Below are 22,093 nucleotides of genomic sequence, written 5' to 3'. Positions count from 1 at the left end.
GATAGAGACAGAGACCACAGGGTCTGATAGAGACAAAGACCACAACGTCTGATAGAGACAGATACCACAGCGTCTGATAGAGACAGAGACCACAGGGTCTGATAGAGACAGAGAACACAGCGTCTTATAGAGACAGAGACCACAGCCTCTAATAGAGACAGAGACCTCAGCCTCTAAGAGAGACAGAGACCACAGCGTCTTATAGAGACAAAGAACACAGCGTCTGACAGAGACAGAGACCACAGCCTCTGACAGAGACAGAGACCACAGCGTCTTATAGAGACAGAGACCACAGCATCTGATAGAGACAGAGACCACAGCGTCTGATAGAGACAGAGACCACAGCAGACCACAGCGTCTTATAGAGACAGAGAGACCACAGCGTCTGATAAAGACAGAGACCACAGGGTCTGATAGAGACAGAGACCACAGGGTCTGATAGAGACAAAGACCACAGTGTCTGATAGAGACAGAGACCACAGGGTCTGATAGAGACAGAGACCACAGCGTCTGATAGAGACAGAGACCACAACGTCTGATAGAGACCACAGCGTCTGATAGAGACAGAGACCACAGCCTCTTATAGAGACAGAGACCACAGCATCTGATAGAGACAGAGACCACAGCGTCTGATAGAGACAGAGACCACAGCCTCTTATAGAGACAGAGACCACAGCATCTGATAGAGACAGAGACCACAGCGTCTGATAGAGACAGAGACCACAGCCTCTTATAGAGACAGAGACCACAGCATCTGATAGAGACAGAGACCACAGCGTCTAAAAGAGACAGAGACCACAGCGTCTGATAGAGACAGAGACCACAGCGTCTAAAAGAGACAGAGACCACAGCGTCTGATAGAGACAGAGACCACAACGTCTTATAGAGACAGAGACCACAGCGTCTGATAGAGACAGAGACCACAGCGTCTAAAAGAGACAGAGACCACAGCGTCTGATAGAGACAGAGACCACAACGTCTTATAGAGACAGAGACCACAGCGTCTGATAGAGACAGAGACCACAGCGTCTAAAAGAGACAGAGACCACAGCGTCTGATAGAGACAGAGACCACAGCGTCTGATAGAGACAGAGACCACAGCAGACCACAGCGTCTTATAGAGACAGAGAGACCACAGCGTCTGATAAAGACAGAGACCACAGGGTCTGATAGAGACAAAGACCACAGTGTCTGATAGAGACAGAGACCACAGGGTCTGATAGAGACAGAGAGACCACAGGGTCTGATAGAGACAGAGACCACAGGGTCTGATAGAGACAAAGACCACAGTGTCTGATAGAGACAGAGACCACAGGGTCTGATAGAGACAGAGACCACAGCGTCTGATAGAGACAGAGACCACAACGTCTGATAGAGACCACAGCGTCTGATAGAGACAGAGACCACAGCCTCTTATAGAGACAGAGACCACAGCATCTGATAGAGACAGAGACCACAGCGTCTGATAGAGACAGAGACCACAGCCTCTTATAGAGACAGAGACCACAGCATCTGATAGAGACAGAGACCACAGCGTCTGATAGAGACAGAGACCACAGCCTCTTATAGAGACAGAGACCACAGGGTCTGATAGAGACAGAGACCACAGCCTCTTATAGAGACAGAGACCACAGCATCTGATAGAGACAGAGACCACAGCGTCTGATAGAGACAGAGACCACAGCCTCTTATAGAGACAGAGACCACAGCGTCTGATAGAGACAGAGACCACAGCGTCTGATAGAGACAGAGACCACAGCCTCTTATAGAGACAGAGACCACAGCATCTGATAGAGACAGAGACCACAGCGTCTAAAAGAGACAGAGACCACAGCGTCTGATAGAGACAGAGACCACAGCGTCTAAAAGAGACAGAGACCACAGCGTCTGATAGAGACAGAGACCACAACGTCTTATAGAGACAGAGACCACAGCGTCTGATAGAGACAGAGACCACAGCGTCTAAAAGAGACAGAGACCACAGCGTCTGATAGAGACAGAGACCACAGCGTCTGATAGAGACAGAGACCACAGCAGACCACAGCGTCTGATAGAGACAGAGAGACCACACCGTCTGATAGAGACCTACCTGTTTTTTGTGGCTAGTTTTATATTTATGGGTTTTTTTTGTGCTGTTTAGTTTTTATTTATCATCTTTTTTTTTTTTTTGTCCCTTTTTTTCTGTTTGTTTTATGTATTTATATAGACATATTTTGGTGTCTTTTTTGGTTTAGCTTTTATTTAAATTAATTTTTATTTTATTGTATTTTTTCTGTTTAGTTTTGATGTTTTCATATTTACCTTTTTTGGTGATTCTATTCTTTAATTTTTTATTTTTAAGTTAAATTCTGGATTCTAAATCTTTTCCCCAAAGACGTTAATTAACAGGATTTCAGGGAAAATCAGAACATGATTTCACCCTAAAAATAAATGAAGTAAAGTGGATTTTTGAGCTGGTGTGGGATGGAGACCGCAGCGGCACCTCCTCAGAGCTCCATGAGACGCCTCCAACAGCGAGGAGGTGATCAGGTAAAGGCTGATGTCAGGTGGAGCAGGTGCAGCTGCTCTCATCACCTTTAGAGAGGCAGAGAGAGAACAGGTGGTTAAACTGTGAGGAAGAGGAGGCTGAGCTCAGAGATGAAGCTCTGCGTCACAGGAGGAGAGCTGATGTCTGGAATAGATTTAACATGAAGGACGGTAAAATAGATGGAAGCCACAAAGAGATTGAGGAGGATTAGAGGAAAAGATGATGAGATGCTCGCTCCTTCTGTTTCTCCCAGTCAGCTCTGATCTGGTCCAGAGCTATGTCGGTAAATCTGGTTTGGATTAAACCGCATCAGAGGTGTAAAGATGGGTTTAAGGGGAAGCAGAAGCTGCAGCAGGTTCTCCTATTAAAGGTTAAAAGGCTGATGGAACAATGTGAACCTGAAATTTGGATCAGTTCATCTCGTCATGAAATAGCGCCCTCTAGTGGACGCTCAGATGCTATCCCACTGATCTCAGCTGGCAGCTGCTGCTGGGGCCCACCTGGTCCTCTGTGATCCGCCGGGACGGGGCGTTAGTGCCAAGCTCCTCCAGCGGGTAGATGATCTGCTGCCGAGGCCGGACCGGAACCGACCGGTTCAGGATGAAGTCCAGGGGGTGAACGCAGCAGGAGGTCTGTGGGCAGGAGGAGAGGGTGCACAGCTAAAGGTGAACCAGGCTGATAATGAGGTCCTGAGAGGAGGTCCATGCAGCTGATCCTGTGTGAGCTGCTTCATCATCATTATGAGGGCGGGGTCAGAACAGGAAGTGTTGGATTGGGCTGCAGTGAGGTGGAGCTGGCAGCATCGGCAGCACCTGCTGCAGCCATTTTCAGACAGATATAACCAGCAGGAGCCCGTTGGACCTCTGCATCATACCGGACCGGACCGGCCTGGACAGGACCTCTGCATCGGACAGAACCGGACCAGCCTGGACAGGACCTCTGCATCATACCAGACCGGACCGGCCTGGACAGGACCTCTGCATCGGACAGAACCGGACTGGCCTGGACAGGACCTCTGCATCGGGCAGAACCGGACCGGCCTGCACAGGACCTCTGCATCAGACAGAATCGGACCGGCCTGGACAGGACCTCTGCATCAGACCGGACCGGCCTGCAGGACCTCTGCATCAGACCGGACCGGCCTGGACAGGACCTCTGCATCAGACCGGACCGGCCTGCACAGGACCTCTGCATCAGACAGAATCGGACCGGCCTGGACAGGACCTCTGCATCGGACAGAACCGGACTGGCCTGGACAGGACCTCTGCATCGGACAGAACCGGACTGGCCTGGACAGGACCTCTGCATCGGGCAGAATCGGACCGGCCTGGACAGGACCTCTGCATCGGACAGAACCGGACTGGCCTGGACAGGACCTCTGCATCGGGCAGAACCGGACCGGCCTGCACAGGACCTCTGCATCAGACAGAATCGGACCGGCCTGGACAGGACCTCTGCATCAGACCGGACCGGCCTGCAGGACCTCTGCATCAGACCGGACCGGCCTGCAGGACCTCTGCATTGGACTGGACCGGACCGGCCTACACAGGACCTCTGCATCAGACAGAATCGGACCGGCCTGGACAGGACCTCTGCATCAGACCGGACCGGCCTGCAGGACCTCTGCATCAGACCGGACCGGCCTGCAGGACCTCTGCATTGGACTGGACCGGACCGGCCTACACAGGACCTCTGCATCGGGCAGAACCGGACCGGCCTGGACAGGACCTCTGCATCATACCGGACCGGACCGGCCTGCAGGACCTCTGCATTGGACTGGACCGGACCGGCCTACACAGGACCTCTGCATCATACCGGACCGGACCGGCCTGCAGGACCTCTGCATTGGACTGGACCGGACCGGCCTACACAGGACCTCTGCATCAGACAGAATCGGACCGGCCTGGACAGGACCTCTGCATCAGACCGGACCGGCCTGCAGGACCTCTGCATCAGACCGGACCGGCCTGCAGGACCTCTGCATTGGACTGGACCGGACCGGCCTACACAGGACCTCTGCATCGGGCAGAACCGGACCGGCCTGGACAGGACCTCTGCATCATACCGGACCGGACCGGCCTGCAGGACCTCTGCATTGGACTGGACCGGACCGGCCTACACAGGACCTCTGCATCATACCGGACCGGACCGGCCTGCAGGACCTCTGCATTGGACTGGACTGGACCGGCCTACACAGGACCTCTGCTTTTGCTTGTAAAGCAGGGAGAAGCAGGGAAGATGGCAGGAGGGAGGGGTTACTATATTTGGGCAAAAATGGCCGCTCCCAGACTCAGTGATTGCAATGAAAATTTTTGTTTTTATTTTACTGATTAACACAAAGTTCATTAAATTCATTATAGATAATGATCCATTGATTATTCCTTGCTGACCGGACATTTCTTTTAAATAAAATCAGCTCATAGAGGTAAACCTTCAACCTGCTGCATTGATTTATTATTAAGCATTAGTCAAACTGTTCTCCATATCAATATTAAATGATGATCAGCCAATCAGCTCTCTCCGTTTCCTCCTTCTATTCTAAAATTCCTCCTCACTCCTACTATTCTTCACTGCAGCTCTCTGAGGCCCTTTGTGAAGAAACAAAAGGTCCCATCGGGCCCCTGCGGTCGGGTCGCCTTCATCAGGCTCCAAGTTTACTGACCTCCTCTGTGAGCAGAGGCGAGTAGATCCGGTGGTACAGGCAGGACTTGTGGGCCATCCGCAGAACCTTCTTGAACCAGTGCTTGGTGATGTGATAGAAGCAGGGCTTCAGGACAAAGTGGCGGATGTGAGCGTGCTCCTCGTAGCCATGGCGACTGAAACAGATCAGCTTATCGATGTCGTAGCTTGCTCGGAGGTACTCCACATCCTTAAAGACAAACATTCCCGACGGTCGGTCCCCAGAACGTCATCATCAACCCAAAGTCAGTGAGAAACGTTTACCTGCTCGTCTCTGAGGATCATTATTCCGACCACCTGACGGCCCAGCAGGGCAACAAAGGCCTGCAGAGAAGCTCCATCCTGACAAACAGCAACACAAAAAGGAACAGAACATCTGCACGGAACCAATCATGAGCCATGAATACACATGAAGGAGCAGCTTCCTCGTTCGAGAAGTAATTATGGCTTTTGGAGCTGCACAGTGACAGCTGGGGTGTAAGTCAGAGAGAAACATCAGCTGAATGCTCAGCAATCTGTTCCCTGACACATGTGCCAATCCTCATTATTCCCAGACAATCGGCACGGAGCTCCAGTCCAGATACAGAGAACCGTTTGAAATAAAGCTCTCATGTTGAAACTCGAAGTTCTAAAGAGTCCCGGTTTACGAAGGTTTAATGTCGACTGAAACCGGATCTTTATTGGGAACGGTTCGGAAGCAGATCTCATTTCTCTCTGTTTGATCCATATAATGTTCTGTTAAACATGCATGTCTTAATCCCACATACACCCACAGATCAGTGCCATATCATATCATATTTCTACAGCGGTGAGATCAGAGCCTTTCAGCAGATTAATGTTAACCATTTAAACCAGTTTGGACTGGTTTGAGATTATCGTCCAGTTTTAAACACCCAGCAGGTAGATAGGGTCCAGCTGTTGGTCTAAGGATGAGCTTCCTTTCCCTGTACCTCATCATGATGTTGCCACCGCCATGCCTAAGAGCTGGCAGCCAAACAGCAAAAGGAGTCAAAGGAACCCAGTCAGCCTGAATAACTGTGTACAGACTAACCGGGTCACTGCGCGTCCTGAAGAAAGAGTCCAGGTCCTCCAGAACTGATCCGGTGACATTCAAAGTTTTTAGCAGGTCGTAGACGGGCTGTCGGTCTGCAGGAACAGCTCGCCTGACATCAACACTCCTTCAAGAGATATGGAAGATACAGCCGCACAGATTATAGTTCAGAACAGATTATATCTCAGAACAGTTTATATTTCAGCACAGATTATAATTTAGAACAGATTATAGTTCAGCTTAGATTATAGTTCAGAACAGATTATAATTTAGAACAGTTTATAGTTTAGAACAGATCATAGTACAGCACAGATTATAGTTCAGAACAGATTATAATTTAGAACAGATTATAGTTCAGCACAGATTATAATTTAGAACAGATTATAGTTCAGCTTAGATTATAGTTCAGAACAGATTATAATTTAGAATAGTTTATAGTTTAGAACAGATTATAGTTCAGAACAGATTATAGTTCAGCACAGATTATAGTTCAGCACAGATTATAATTTAGAACAGATTATAGTTCAGAACAGAATATAGTTCAACACAGATTATAGTTTAGCACAGATTACAGTTTAGCACAGATTATAATTTAGAACAGATTATAGTTCAGTTTAGATTATAGTTCAGAACAGTTTATTGTTTGGAACAGATTATTGTAAAGCACAGATTATAGTTTAGAATAGTTTATAGTTTAGATCAGATTATAATCAGCAAAGATTAATGTTCAACACAGATTATAATTTAGAACAGATTATAGTTCAGCTTAGATTATAGTTCAGAACAGATTATAATTTAGAATAGTTTATAGTTTAGAACAGATTATAGTTCAGAACAGATTATAGTTCAGCACAGATTATAGTACAGAGCAGATTATTGTTTAGCGCAGATTACAGTTCCAGGGGTTATCAGGTTTTTTGGAATGTCTTTCATTTCCACTCGCTCTAGAAGTGTTGAAGCATATAAGAGGATCCAGAGCAGAAAACATCTGAGATTACCTAACAGGAAATGAAATGAGAGAAAAAGGAATCCACCTGAATCTGGACCTATGGAGGATGTAGAGACAGGTGAGCAACGAGGTGCCAGGGCGCGGTGGCACCAGGGCAAAGTTCTGTAACCAGGGGAACTCTGGACCTGCAGATGGAGTGGCGATCAAACAATAATCCAGGTCCTGGAAAAAAAATATATACAGCAGAGCCATAAAAAAATCAAGGTTCTTCTTCTCTGACCCTGATCCAGACAGCATGAGGTTCTGTTTATTGATCCCAATCAAACCAGCATTAAATGGAACTTAAACTGGAAGTTCTGCAGAATGCTCCGTTCACTGCCTGGAAAAAACTTTGGAAACATGAAACTTACATTTTTTTTCCTTTAATGAGACATTCTGACTCATTTCTTCATTTAACCCTTTATAGAGTAAACTGCGAAAAACTGAAATCTAAGTAAGTCAGTTTTTCTTAAAATAAGTGCATTTTTTTCTTGAACTGAGCAGGAAAGTGAGACACTTTGCAAATGGAATAAGAAAATTTACATTTAAAATAATGGAAAAAATGCAGTCTCCTATTTCAAGAGCACAATATCAAATAATCACATTTTAAGTATAAAAATGCTCCTTCAGCTCGGAGATTTTCTTATTTACCTTCTCAAATTAAGGGTAAATACACTTATTTTAAGACATTTTCACAAATGTAAAGATAATTTTTTGTCATGATCTGGCCTGTTTGCTCCTCCCTAATTAGTCATTCCTTTCACCTGTCGTTTTCCCTCCCTGCCTCAATTATAATTTATTCCTCTCACCTGTTTCCTCTGGTTTATATTCAGTTCAGCCTGAGCATTCAGGGCCAGATCATTACTTGTCTTTCTGTCAGTCTGTCTGTTCAGTTTATTTCTTGGTTCATGTCCTGGATCCTAGCAGCCAGTGGAAAGAGGGTTTTAGTGTTTGTGTCGTCTCCTGATCATCCACTGTTCCTCCCCTGCGGAGTCCTCTGGGATTTTGGCTCAATATGGGGGGAGGTTCAGTTTTTATCCAGTAAGCCTGGCTCCAGGGAGGAGATCGGTTTAAAGTCCTGCTTCAAGTTCCGGTTCCACGTCCTGTCTCGGCTACCCTCTTCCACTAAGCCTGCTCATCTGCACCTATACCTGTCTGCTCCTGTGCGTGACCACCTGGTCCTGCTTCTGGTCCCAGTCAGACTCTGAACCTGTCCCGGAGCTCTGTTTTAGCCTGGAAGCCTGGATCCTGCTACCTGTTCTGTTCCTGCCTGATCTGAATCCCTGATCAGGATCGGCTTCCTGCAACTCCTCTGGAGCTGCAGCACTGGTGACACTCGCGCGTCAGCTGTCAGCCCATCGGCTGGATTGCACCCCTCTCAAGGGGTATGGACTGATCTGCTAAACCAGGTAAGTGACTCACTGAGAACATCATCTTCTGTCAGATGATCGTGGTCACTTACCTGTGTCTGAGATTGGGCGGTGCCCCGCTCCCCATCCTGCAGTGCCTGCGAGCCACAGCTCCACTTTAGTTTGTTTTATTTAATACATTTTTTGAACTTTCCTACTGGCTGTCTCTCCTTGAATACTGGGTCCATCTGTCCGCGGTTCATGACAATTTTTATTGGAATCCAGGACAAGACCTTATTACCTTTGTAAAGTTAAAAAAATATGTATATTTTGATGGCATAAAAGAATGTCAATGTAATTACAAGAAACGGCAACTTGCTTGATATACTAATAAAAAATAACAAAAGTGCTTCTATGAGAAATTCATAAAAACACTGAGAGTAAAAGAAATGGCACTCCATTTGTAAGGTCATCAAAAATGGTAACTTGCTCTATAAAGGGTTCCAGTGTCTCCATTGGTCTTTATCTAACAGAAGGTTCTTAGGAAGGAGGTCAGAGAGAAGAACCCTGACCTCCATGTCTGCTGGGCCCCCTCCCCCACCGCCCTCTCCCAACTAAAGATTTAAAAAAAAACTTACAGGGAACAGCTGGAACAAATACGGGAAACAGTCGGCTGATCTGTAAGGAGAGAAGAAGAAGAAGAATTTAAAGTTTAGAGAAGAAATGGGCAGGAGCCAAAGTGATGATGATGATGGTGGAGGAACAACTGGTGGAGCAATCTGTGCGCAGCTCCAGCCCTCTGTCACTTTAAGCTGGTCGCTCATTAATAACGTGCTCAGTCTCTGCAGGAAGCGCCTCTGCGCCATATTCAGGAACAGCTGGGAGGTGAGGAGCACAGCGGGAGCCAACTAACAGTCACCGCTCTCCCAGCGTTCCCAGCATATGACGGACAGGGCTCTGGATGGCTGCCACCATCGCTGCCAGGGCGCCGCCTCGCAGACGCACAGCGTCCCAACGGGGAAGACGGAGAGGAGAAACATCTACGGCCTTTCAGGTTCGACAGATTCTCCACCTTGTTCACGTTATTCCTGCTTCCTCTGGATACGGAGGTTCGGTTTGAGGAGCCGCAGACCAGAAGAACTGATCATGATGATGCTCCCCTCCTCAGGTGAGGCGCTGGGAAGGTCAAAGGTCAACTCCAAACCATCAGAAGTCTGTCATGATTCCTGAGAGGAACAATTTCTTGGACAGCTGCCAGGTTTCCACAACGTGGAATTCCCTGAAGGTTCAGGCCCAAAGAAACCCAAGAACTCCGCCTGGGTTGGAACAATAGATACGTTCTGAGTCATAAAAAAATCCATATTTATGAACGAATGGTTAAAAAAAAGGAATATGGGCTGTTTCTCATTTCATGGACAATAACCTGTCACTTCATCAGGAGTTTTGTAAAAAGTATCAAATCCAGTGTAATGTGAGTAAATATAATCAGATCTTAAAAACATTCCCTTTACCTCTTCAGGCTATGATTAGACAAGATATAATATTTTCTGATATTTCTCCAAAGCTCAAACTAATCTCTTATAGACGATGTACATTTTTTCAGCACTCGATGCAACAATACATTTTTGAGGTGTTATTTGACATATTGTTCATCTTCCAACCACATAAAGAGAGAATATATTCTCAAAGATTTCTGTGTGGAAGCAAAAAAGATGATCAGAACTAAATTCCTATCATACCTCCAAAAATGAAGGAAATTCAATTTAAAATAATTAACAGATTTTATCCTACTAACGAATTTCTAAGCAAAAAAATTAAATTTTGACACTGAAAACTGTTGTTTCTGTGAGGCTGAAAGTGAAAGTCTGGAACAGCTGTTCTTTGGTTGTTCTGTAGTCCAAAGCTTTTGGCTTGATTTTCTGATGTGGATCCAATCTAAAGACTAAAAACACATTTGTTTAGGATCTCCTTCCACTGTTCTAGTTAAACAGTTCAACTAAAACATATTTTCTTTAGTCTACCTGTTTTTAATATTCTTTTTTGTTTCTGCATTTTTCATTTTATTTTTTTCCCTACTTGCTTTGATTCTGTTTAATCTTCCTGTATTTTAATCATGTAAAGCACTTTGCATTGTCTTTGTACTGAATTGTGCTATACAAATAAATTTGCCTTGCCTTGCCTTGCCTAAAGAAATTCAATTACCTGATTTTACCCTAAAAGCAGCTTAATTTGGTATAATTGCAAAAATTGAACATAATTTTGATTTTATCAGTTAAATTTTATTTACACAAATGCTGTTACTTAACATGTAAACCAGTTTTATCTCTTTGGAAAAATGAGACAAAATCTGATGTTAAATCTTTAGAATTTGTAAGAACAATAAGTGCTGGTAATTTTCTTTCTTTTGTGAGTAAATTTAATCTGCTGGTTTAAAGCCCTGTTCTTGAATCTATGTATAATATAATGTTTCCCCTTTTATTATTATTATTATTATTATTATTATTATTATTTTATTTTTACTATTATTATTGTTCCCTCTCTGTTTATATTTGGTCTTCCTCTGTATTCAGATATGCTTTATGCACTTTCTTTGAATGCAATGAATGCAGTTCTGTACTGGTACCTGGTGTAACGTACATTGGTTAAATAAAATAAAATAAAAAATTAATTAAAAAAAGAAAAAAACTCCACCTGGGTTAGGGGGTAAAGGTCAAAGGTTACGACTCAGAGCCAATCTGGCTCATAGACATTATATACGTAGACGCCTCATTGGAAGCTGGCTGACATGCCTAGAGGGCGGCCATCTTGGATCAGACCACAGTTCAGACAGCTGCTGTCAGAATGAACAGGAGGCGCCTTAGATCTCATTTTAATCACATGAAAGACGAGTCAGAGATAATATTAAATTCATCTCTTACATTTCACAACTTCTTAAAAGCCCAAAACAAATTTTAGCAGTTAACACGATTTAAAAAATGATCTTACAATATATTAATATAAAACTTTGTGTTTATCATTAATATTTTTTTGCAAAATATATAACTTTGCATATATCTCATTCAGTTTAAATAGGTTTTAATCTGAATAAATCTGTGTAATCTAACTGAAAGGTAATTTTAAAATTTCTTTTGGGCTTTTAAGGGGTTGTGACGTGTCAGAGATTATTGTAATATTATCTCTGACTCGTTTTCCGTGGGATTAAAATGAGATCTAAGGCGCCTCCTGTTCATTCCGACAGCAGCCGTCTGAACTGTGGTCTGACCCAAGATGGCCGCCCTCTAGGCATATCGACCTTGCTGCCGACAGCATCCAGTGAGGCGTCTATGTAAGTAATGTCTGGCTGGTTGAAGGAGAAAAGGGCACTAAAATGGCTGCAGGAGTGAGGTTAAAAAGCTGCTTCTGGGAATAAATCCCAACGGTCTAGTCAAAGTCCAGACCTCAGTCTGCTTTAAATATGGGGTCTTTAGGAAACTGAGCAGCACCTCTGTCAACTGAAGAATCACTGGGAGGCAGAGTGGACCAGGACCGAACCCAGACTAAGACGCGCGTTGGTGCTGGTTCTGCTGATGGAGGAGGACATGGTGGACTGGGAGGTCTGCTGTTCTGGTCCGGTTAGCTCCGACATTCCTCACCTGAGGAGATCCATTGGACCAACCTTCCAACCCTGAACAGGAAACAGGAATCCTGATCCCACCCTGAATTCTCAGTCATCCGGGTCACGGCGACCACTAAACTGGAGGCAACTGGACTTTTAGCGGACGGTTTAGCACCTATCCTGGAGGCTCTGATCATTCTGCAGCGAGGAGGTTCATCCTCCTCAGCGCATTCCCAGTCAGATGCTAACTGAGGTTAGCATCTAACAGGTGTTTACCTGCTCTGGAATTCCCTCTCAGCTATAAACTGCTGAATGCAGAAGCAGTTTGGCCCGGTGGGATCCAGGCAGGTGGGACGCTGCTGGTCCTGCAGAGAGACGGCAGACGTGATGGATCCTGGTTCTGAAGTGCTCCAGCTGAGAGCGGCGTCTGTGATACGTTACCTGGTTCTGATGGTTCTGATTCTGCTCTTCTTCCCTCTGCTGTTCTTCACTGTAGAAACCTTCAAACTGGCTGAGGTCAAAGTTGTCCAGCAGAAGCTCCTCATGAAGCGTAGAGGTAACTGTGATGAAGCCCACGACGCGTCCTTCGTCCTTTGGAGACAAAAAGAAAACCAGAACCAGAACCCGTCACCTTCAAGGATTTTCTCTTAATGGGTTCTCATTCCTGCGCCGGTTCCTGAATGTTCCTGATCGGCATCATGGGAACGTCTCTAATGGTTTAGAAACTTGGAGAGCAGGGGCGGATTAAGGAAATTTGTGGCCCTAGGCAAAGACAGGCAGGGGGCCCCTCTGAATGGAGAAGACAACACATAGAACAGACCCTTTCTACAGATAGAAAAATGTTAATAGAATAGACATCCATTATCTGTTCTAGGTTGTGTCCCTCTCTTCTTGTCCCTTTTCTTCTCTATGTTTTGTACTCAGCTGACTTTTCATGCTGTCTCTAAAGGAATGAACCGAATCAACAGATTCGATTCTGCTGTGTGATTCTTTCTGAACCTCTAACCTGCTTCAGAAATGACAGGTTCTAAGTGGAGCGCCGAGGAGCGGTCCAAACCACCAGGGACGGTGCTGCCCCTGCGGTTCTGAGCAGAGTCGCTGGAGGAGCCCAGAAATGCTTCTCCTGTCTGGACTCCATATGTTCATTGGGAGCGTGCGTTGGCCGAGCGTCAGTCCGCCATCTGCTGCTGTCAGTCAGAGCGTCTGCCGGGAAGGCGGTTCTGTCCGGTCCGGTCCTGAGGGAACCGCTGCTGTTCTTACATTTCTACAGAGATCACATAGAAAGAGAGGAACGGACCTCCAGAAGAGTAGCATGGCAGTTCTGGTTCTGTATCAAGTCCATCAGTGCCGGCAGCTCCGTCTCCTGCCGTCTGACCATCAGCATGATGTCATCATAATCCGCAGCCCTGTAGCACAGAGACACACAGCACAGTTACAGCTTCACTTTTCTGACCCGGTTTCAGGTCCGTAAAAAATACGGTGAAGCGTCTAACGAGTCCATCTGGACCGGCTGGAGGAACTTCAGCGGAGAGGCTCAGACATCAGGTTGTCTCTACAGGACTGCAGTGCCACCAGTGCAGAGCTTGCTCAGCAACGGCTGCCTCTGTCCAGGAGGAGCATCAGAGGAAGGTTACCTCCTCTGCGATCACTGCCTGCCGCTTGTTTTATTTCTCACTTCCTGTTTGTGAGCGCCCGCCTGCAGCTGATGGCCTAACATTAATATAAAGGTCAAAGGTCATCAGAGGTCAGTCAGGAAACGCCCTCTGCTGTGCTGGAGCGTCAGTCACTGATCTCTAATTATTCACTGGATTGCCTGAAAAAAGTGAAGTCACCGGCCGCCATATTGGTACTCCCCACTCCCTATCTGTGCAGCATTTGGCTGCAAAAACCAGCAGTTTCTGGCTGCAGGAAGATCTACAGGTAATTCCAGTCAGTGGATACATTCTTGCATGTATATTTTTTTCCAATTATCAGATTTTTGTTGTAACTAAGAACAAAAAGCTAAAAAAGAACTTGATGTTTTCTGTTATTTGACCAATTAATGTGATTTTTCTAGTGTAGAAACTGAGGCTCTGTGGAGTTATTAAATGGGTTCATTAATTTAGCTCTATTGTAAATCTGTCAGATTAAAAGGCTAATGCACAGACCCAGTATAAAAGTATATGGCATCATGCATGTACAATCTGCGAATAGGAAAATACTAGAGAATTAACAGACATGTGCATTTAATTCAGTCTGGATGTAAAAAGTTAAAATCATTTGTAATATGCAATTACCATAACAATGTAATAAATACATGTACATCATCAATATAGCACTTTTGGCTCATCTGTATTATTCTGCCCCATTAACACATTACATTTATTGTGATGGATTTGTATAATATGTTATATTACATGATTTATAGAATTCATTGACTTCATATTGAGTTTTCAATGTGATGGGCTGATTTTTTTATTATAAGTTTTTTATTATAAGCTGTTTAATAGCATCTACTGATGCTATTAAACAGCCAGTCGGTGTCAAAGTGATGAATTTATCTTTATTTTAAAAGTCTTAAGTCCCCCTGAAAATGAGAACATCATCGTTGCACACGGTTTGTTTACATTGTGACCGGTCTAACTAGGGAGTACCAACATGGCGGCTGGTGGCTTCACTTCAACCCCGCTCTACCAACAGGCAATCAGCAATAAATAGATATCAGTGGTAGAGAGTAATCCTGTCAAACAGCTCCCTCTACTGGTTACAAACATTTGTTCCTCTTTCCTTCAAGTTTTGATGGTATGGAGTAAATTCTGTTCCGTTTTTATTTCCAAGAAAGCGTGCTGCAAGAGGAAACTTTGAATGACTTCTTAATTAAAGGTTTTGAAAGTAACTTTACTGGAGCTTTTTTTTCTTTAAATGTTCTTTTTTCAAAGTTTATTTATGTTACATATTTTACAGCTTTTAGATTTTTAATTTTCTGTTTCAAATTTTTCAGTTTTTTTTCAGCCCAATCCAAACACTGGTTCTGACCAATAACAGAGGCTTCACTAACATCCAGCAGACCAATAGAAACCTGCCTTGGTCCCCCACCCCAGAGTAAAGCCCGCCCCCCCAGGGGTCAACAGCGATCTGTAGAAAATGCGAATTGAAAAGGCCATTTGTATAACAGTGTAAAAAACAGAAATCTGTTTTATAGAGACATTTTTCTAAGTTTTATTTCTGGATTGCACTTTTTTCATTTCCATTTCCAAAACATTTTCTTTGCCTTTCGTTGGTGTTACAGCTGCGGTTGAAGCTACGACAGAGTTTTAGCTCACAAACATCCCACCTGTTGGCTCTATATGGAGTCAGAAACGGGTCAAAATGTTTGTTAACTTGAGAATCTTAGTTGAAACTGAAAAAAATAGTAGTTGATATTTAAAGTCAAGTTTTTACCTTATAATGGGAGAAACTAAAAAAAAAACTTAAAATAATAAGAATTGAATCTAAATTCAGTTTAGTATTCTAATTACACTTTTTTTTTTAAATTTCTGTTGTTTATTGCAGTTTTAGATTTTATATTTTCAGATTCAAATCCATTTCATTCTTTTTTTTTTGTTTTTGTTTTTTTTTTTGTTTCAAATTGCTTTTTCAGTTTCCGGATTTTTTTAAATTATTTTTTTTTTTTTCACCTTCAGATTTTGACCCCAGACTTAGACATTAGACAACTTCTAATATCGTTTTTTATGCACATGGGTTTAAAAAAAACGAAATTTTGTTTTCTTACAGCTTTCAGAACGTAAATGAGCTGCAGCCTAGCAGTAAACTGAAAATGTCTATTTCCTTAAGTGCAGCAGTGATCAAATGTCCCGTTCCATGTTGCATCCATGTTGCAACATGGAACGGCGCATCGCTGCAGCGCTGCTGCAAGCTGTCAATCATGTTTCCCCGCCCCCTCCCGTCAGATTGGGGTCAAAATGCAAGGGTGAAAACAACTGATTTTAAAGTGTAAAAAAAAAAATTTAAAAAATCCTAAAACGAAAAAATGAATTTGGAAAGAAATAGAAAACTAAAGAGAGGGATTTGACTAAAAATTTTACATCTAAAACTACAATAAAGAAACGAACTAAAAAGAGACCAAGTGTTATTAAGATACTAAACAAAGTTATGAGTTTTTCATGCTGAGGAGAAGAATTTAGATTTAATTCTTATTATTTTATATATGCTTTTTTAGTTTCTCAGATTATAAGGTAAAAATTTGACATTCAATATGAACTTATATTTTTTCAGTTTCTACTCAGATTTATTAGTTTACCAACATTTTGACCCCTTTCTGACTCCGTAGATCTAGCTCTATGTGCAGGAGAACAGCAGCTCATCCCGGCAGTGAAAGCAGCGGCAGATAAAAGGCTGCAGGTGTGAAACCAGATGAGATAAAGCTGCTGTCAGCTGCTTTGTTCCTGCAGGCTGCCCCCCCCCCCCACCCCCCGGTCACACTTCTTCCCTCCAGGGTCAGGAACACCCAGAAGGAAACCTTCTGAACACATGGTTTCACTATCAGCTAGTTTCCTCCATCGCTGAAGCTGAAACCTGATTCTTTCAGGATTGAATTCAGATACGTTTGGTTCTGCTCATCTATTGATCCATTAATAATATACTTTTAATTGTGATTTATCTTTGCTCATTTGACTTGATTGTTAATTTATAGCAAACTAAATAACATTCAGATGTTATAAAAATGATGAGAGAGAAAGAAACATGATTTTGATCTTAAATGTTCTGCTCTGCAAAATCATTGAGTTCTCAAACTGGGGGGTCAGGACCCGCTGGGGGGACATGAGACACTAAGTGGGGGTCCCAAGAGGATTTTCAGGGTCTAAATAGTTCATGAAATACATAAAGGTATCATAAAATATGCAGATCTAACATTCAATTATTCATGCATAACGCTTAATTGAGGAATGCAGAATTAAATTATTTAATGTCGAATAAATAAAAAACAATTAATTTTTAAAATTTGAATAATAATATATCATTCAAAACTAAAAGTATTTTAACAAAAATATATATTATCTGCATTACTGAATATATAGAGAACTAATTCTGCTCTTCAGTTTGCTGCATCTTTATTTTTTGCGTCCCAGACTGAAATGTTTGGGAACCTGTGATGTAGAGGACTTCATAAGTCTCTTTCCCACTGAAAATGGCGGGTTAACGCGCGCTCTTCAAACATGGGTCAACCAGCTAACAATCGGCATCTGGCTCCTAACCCCTCGCTGGCAGCTGCGTGGCCTCTGTTCCCCCATCGCTGCTCGCTAGTGACATCATCACGCTGCGTTAGAGTTGATGATGTCAGCAATGCGACAGAAATCAGGAAAGTAAACAATGGAGAGCAACATGGAAGGAAGCCAGTGCGTAAAAATTGTGCTTTATTGTTTAGCTGGTGAGACAATCAGATTAAATCAGATTTGATTTACCTCTTTCCCTTTTGCCAAAGAACCTGTTTAAACCCGAGAACAACGGGCTTTTAGTGGAACTGGGAACTAGCCTCGTGAGACCATCCTGATCTCGCGAACTTTCAAGGTTTCACTCGCTAATCAGTCTGGAGACTCTCCGTTGAAGAAAGTGTGGAGCCGTTCACCAAACGAACGTCCAATCAGCGTTGGCTTTGAGGCGGGTTGAGGTGTGACGCAACGAGAAGCGCGACAGTTCAGTCTAAAGAACATGGCGGCTTCAGCCGATGAATCTAGCGTTAGCGTGGCTATCGAGCAAGTTTTATCGGAATTACAGAGTATTTCTTCACTGAAAGAAGAGCAAAACACTGCTCTGGAGGCTTTTCTCAGAGGAAAAGATGTTTTTGCTCTTCTCCCGACTGGTTTTGGCATGAGTAGCCTGGCTTGTGGCTGTGTTTTCGTCGTCACTCTGTTAGTACGTCATATGCTTCGTTGATCTGATTGGTTTATTTGGCCCGTCTATCACCAACATAGGCCAATCAGCTAACTAGTATTTTCGCCCCTTCCCAAAATTACTTCAATGGAAGGTTTCCAGATGGATATGCGGAGCAAATCCATCTGGCGGAGTCAGGTTAGCTGGGAACAGCTCAATGACGCTTGTCTTCTGGGTGAAATGACTCGGCAAACAACCCGAGTTAAAATCCCCTTAGCTCTTATTGGCGTGCTGTGGGAACACCAGAGCCAGGTTAACCCGCTAATTTATGTGGTCAGGAAATCAGGAAAGTAAACAATGCAGAGCAACATGGAAGGAAGCCAGGACGTAGTCATTGTTTCGCTCTATTATCTGTCTGAATCTCTCTCACCAGAGCTGCTCCATGTTTATCAAATGGAAACAGACTTATTTCATCTTGTTAGATCAGAAGACACTGGCGCGGTGTGATGACGTCCGTATGATGCATTCGTCTGACCCGGGTAGACACGGGTCAGTGAGCTGTTCCCACTGCCACTGTTCCCGGGTTTAAACAGGTTTTCCGCCAGTGGGAATGTTCAGACGGACTGTTCATGGACAGAGCAAGGGAAAAATGAGTGGAAGGAAAACCTATTCAGAAAAAGAAACTCAAGCAATGAATGCAGCCTTGGTAAAACCAGAAGCAATGCTGCAGATGACCTGAAGGCCGCTATCAAAACAAGCCGGGTTTAATGAATGCTGCAGCAGAACCACAGTGAATCTTTCAAAAGGAGCCCTGACCTGATACCAAGTGCCGGTACTGTAAATATTATTCAGTGAGAGCAAATTCAAGGATTATAATCCCTTTTTAATACATTTAATCACATTTTGGTGAAATTCTAATTAACTGTGTTTAAATTCACAAAATGATCCTTAATAAACCAGCGGCGGAAGATATTCAGGAAACACGTTTGTGTTTATCCAGACCTGGAAATGAAGGGAAAAGCGTCCGAACCGCCCTGCATAGGAAATGAGTCATGCTTGATTAAGGTTGTGGTTCTGTGCCGCGCTCACCTGGCTCTGCGTACATGCAGCCGCTGACAGTGATCCTCTCTGCTGCAGATAAAACCTGAACACGGAGGCCCGGGGTAGCTCACACGCTGCAGCGGCGCAAACTTCTCCAGGACCCGTTCTGCACACACACACACACACACACACACACACAGACAGGGGCGGATTTAGGAAATCTGGGGCCCTAGGCAAAGACAGGCATGGGGGCCCTCTGAACTGAGAAGAAAATACATAGAAAAGACTAAAGCGCTAAGTTGGCAACACTGCTCTTTATATCGTTTGTTTTCAAATGGTTTGCTGCTGTCTGTTTGGACCTTTCTGAACATGTGCAGCAAATGGACTGATCCAATATGGAGGACACTGAAGGGGGGGGGGGCTGAGACGCACTTAATATTATCAGCGTTCTGATGGCATTTTAGGAAAAGGATTTTATCAAAAACATAATTAATGTGCACAGATAAGGAATAGTTGTATTAACCATACATTTAAACAGAGTTTTATGGGGGCCCCCAGGAACTTGGGGCCTTAGGCCACTGCCTAGTATGGCTTAATGGTAAATCCCCCCCCTGCACACAGATGTCGTAAAGCAGAGTTTGATCAACGACCATCAGTAGAAGGAGGCGCCGCTCACCTAAAGAACAGCTGCCTGGGCAGAGCAGGAGGATGTGTTCGAGCTCCTCTGTGTTTCTGAAGACGGTCCTGTAGAAATGAATCAGGATGGACCTGTTAACCTTTTAGATCCACAGTCTGGGTTTGATCTTCCAGCCGTTCATCAGACCTTAATATCTCCTCCATGCTGGCTGCAGCCGCGCCGAACTCAGACACAAACAGACGCAGGAAGAGGGAGTTCACAGCCTGAAGGGATGAAACAGGAGCAGGCTCTTCAGTCAGAACATTATGAGGAATCTGCTTCCTAGATGTTTCTCAGGTCAACATTCCAGACGTCTCCAGGCTCAAGCTTCCAGAGTTTCAGGAGTTTTCCGCCTTTTTTAAAAGAAAACATTTCCAATATTTCCTGCCTGTTGGGTCAGGCCGGATCAAACATTGTTCCTGCATGAAAATCAATGTATGAAACCTTTTCATAGCATAAAGATGAGAAGTTTCAACCTGAGAATCAGTGATCCCAGAATTTCATTTCTATTCAGTTTATTTCTATAGCTCCAATTCACATCATGTCATCTCAGGTCACTTTCCAGTTCACCAGATCATCCAGTCAGATTGATTCAAAGTTTTCTATCTAAGGAAAACCAGCTGATTGCATCGACTCATTGACTCTTCAGCAATCCCTCACACTAAGCATGCTTGTAGCGACAGTGGAGAGGAAAAACTCCCTTTGAACAGGAAGAAACCTCCAGCAGAACCAGGCTCAGTGTGAGCGGCCATCTGCTGAGGCCCACTGGGGTTCAAGGAGACAGAAGCAGACATAGAAAAAGAAGCATAGATACAAAAGGCAACCAGCTCCACAGGCGGCCCCGTCCAGGAAACACACAGCCAGGCAGACGAGCTCCGAGCCAGCTCCCATGTCAGAGGATGAAGAGAGCACATCCAGTTAGTCACAGTCAGAGAAACAGGACTACACTGGAAAACAGGCCAAGCTCCAACATCTAGAAACAAAGGTGTTGATGGCAGCAGCACAGCTGATATTTCTCTCCAGGATGGAGTCACAGCCAAACAGGAACAGACCAGATGAAGCTACTATGAGAAAAAGCAGAGAGAGCAGAACGTTAGAGATTGAACTAACAGATTCTGCAGAGTGGGAGAATAGAGATAGAATGAAGCAGAATGATGAAAAAGGGGTCCCTATGTCCTCCAGCAGTCTAAGCCTATAGCAGCAGAACTATAGAGATAGATCAGGATAACCTGAGCCACTCTAACTAGAAGCTTTATCAAAAAGGAAAGTTTTAAGTCTAGCCTTAAAAGTAGACAGGGTGTCTGCCTCACGGACTAAAACTGGTAGTTGGTTCCACAGGAGAGGAGCCTGATAACTAAAAGATCTGCCTCACATTCTACTTTTAGAAGTTCTAGGAACCACTAGTAAACCTGCAGATTGAGAGCGAAGTGCTCTGTTAGGAACATAAGGAAATTAAGCATAACACCCACTGTGCATCTGTTAGCCCTGAAGTGTGTGTGAAGGAAGCCTTCCCAGCTTCCAGGATCAACCACGTCTGCAGCTGGATAGTCGTAGAAGGAGGCGTGAGCCAGGAGGACGTCCTCCCTGCTGGACACAGTCACGGCCAGGCTTGCCCTATCTCTGTACGTAAACAGACACAAAACATAAAGTCCTGCAACAGGGCGGCACTCAGAGGTCCGCATGGTTACTAGAACATTACGAGGAAATTAGGACGATGATGTCCTAAGTGGTGTTTCATCTACATTCAGCTGGAGGGGTTCTTTGATCACCATCAGAGTGATTCAGTGGCTGAGAGGGGAAGTGGACATGCAGACATTTAACCTCTTAACACCCACCTAAATTTGGATAATCCTCGCCTATTTTGCATACCCACATGGAAAAGCAAATAACAGGGGAACTTTAAGCCCAAATTCTGTGTGTGATGCATCATTTGAAAGCTACACCTTCTAATTTCTTACAATAATAGGTATTTTTTGAACAGCGGTAATAGAGAACATGCTTGAGAATAGGCATGTCTCATTGTATTACATTTTTACTACATGTTATAGGTCCAAGTTGGGGTTTCTACGAGTTAAATCCAAGTTTAAAGGGGTCATAGAATGATTTTGTATCTGGTGATGCTCCTTCAGGTCTCTAATAGGGTGATAGAATGATTCTATAGGGTATCTGGTCCTTCAGGTCTCTAATAGGGTGATAGAATGATTCTATAGGGTATCTGGTCCTTCAGGTCTCTAATAGGGTGATAGAATGATTCTATAGGGTATCTGGTCCTCCAGGTCTCTAATAGGGTGTGTAACATCGGTTGGGCTGAAAATGGCATATTAGCTGTTCTATGAG

General features: G+C 44.2%; 1 protein-coding gene across 1 annotated transcript in view; it reads right to left on the bottom strand.

Moving 5' to 3' along the window:
- cfap61 (cilia and flagella associated protein 61) overlaps window positions 1-22,093 on the bottom strand; it is a 41,365-nt gene that overhangs the window by 17,926 nt on the left and 1,346 nt on the right. The window contains exons 2-14 of the mRNA XM_038305352.1: window positions 21,226-21,376; window positions 19,904-19,980; window positions 19,757-19,824; window positions 19,129-19,246; window positions 13,487-13,595; window positions 12,631-12,780; window positions 12,466-12,545; window positions 9,233-9,272; window positions 7,292-7,428; window positions 6,258-6,384; window positions 5,471-5,548; window positions 5,190-5,396; window positions 3,028-3,159 (exon numbers count right to left, since the gene is read on the bottom strand). Of these exons, the coding sequence (XP_038161280.1) occupies window positions 3,028-3,159; window positions 5,190-5,396; window positions 5,471-5,548; window positions 6,258-6,384; window positions 7,292-7,428; window positions 9,233-9,272; window positions 12,466-12,545; window positions 12,631-12,780; window positions 13,487-13,595; window positions 19,129-19,246; window positions 19,757-19,824; window positions 19,904-19,980; window positions 21,226-21,376 (1,474 nt within the window). The remainder of the gene's footprint in view (window positions 1-3,027; window positions 3,160-5,189; window positions 5,397-5,470; window positions 5,549-6,257; window positions 6,385-7,291; window positions 7,429-9,232; window positions 9,273-12,465; window positions 12,546-12,630; window positions 12,781-13,486; window positions 13,596-19,128; window positions 19,247-19,756; window positions 19,825-19,903; window positions 19,981-21,225; window positions 21,377-22,093) is intronic.

This window comes from Cyprinodon tularosa, unplaced genomic scaffold (assembly GCF_016077235.1).
Source record: "Cyprinodon tularosa strain WSP-4 unplaced genomic scaffold, ASM1607723v1 ctg557, whole genome shotgun sequence".
Classification (NCBI taxonomy): domain Eukaryota; kingdom Metazoa; phylum Chordata; class Actinopteri; order Cyprinodontiformes; family Cyprinodontidae; genus Cyprinodon; species Cyprinodon tularosa.
Note: the sequence above shows the minus strand (reverse complement) of the source record. Positions and strands in the feature narration are given on the sequence as shown.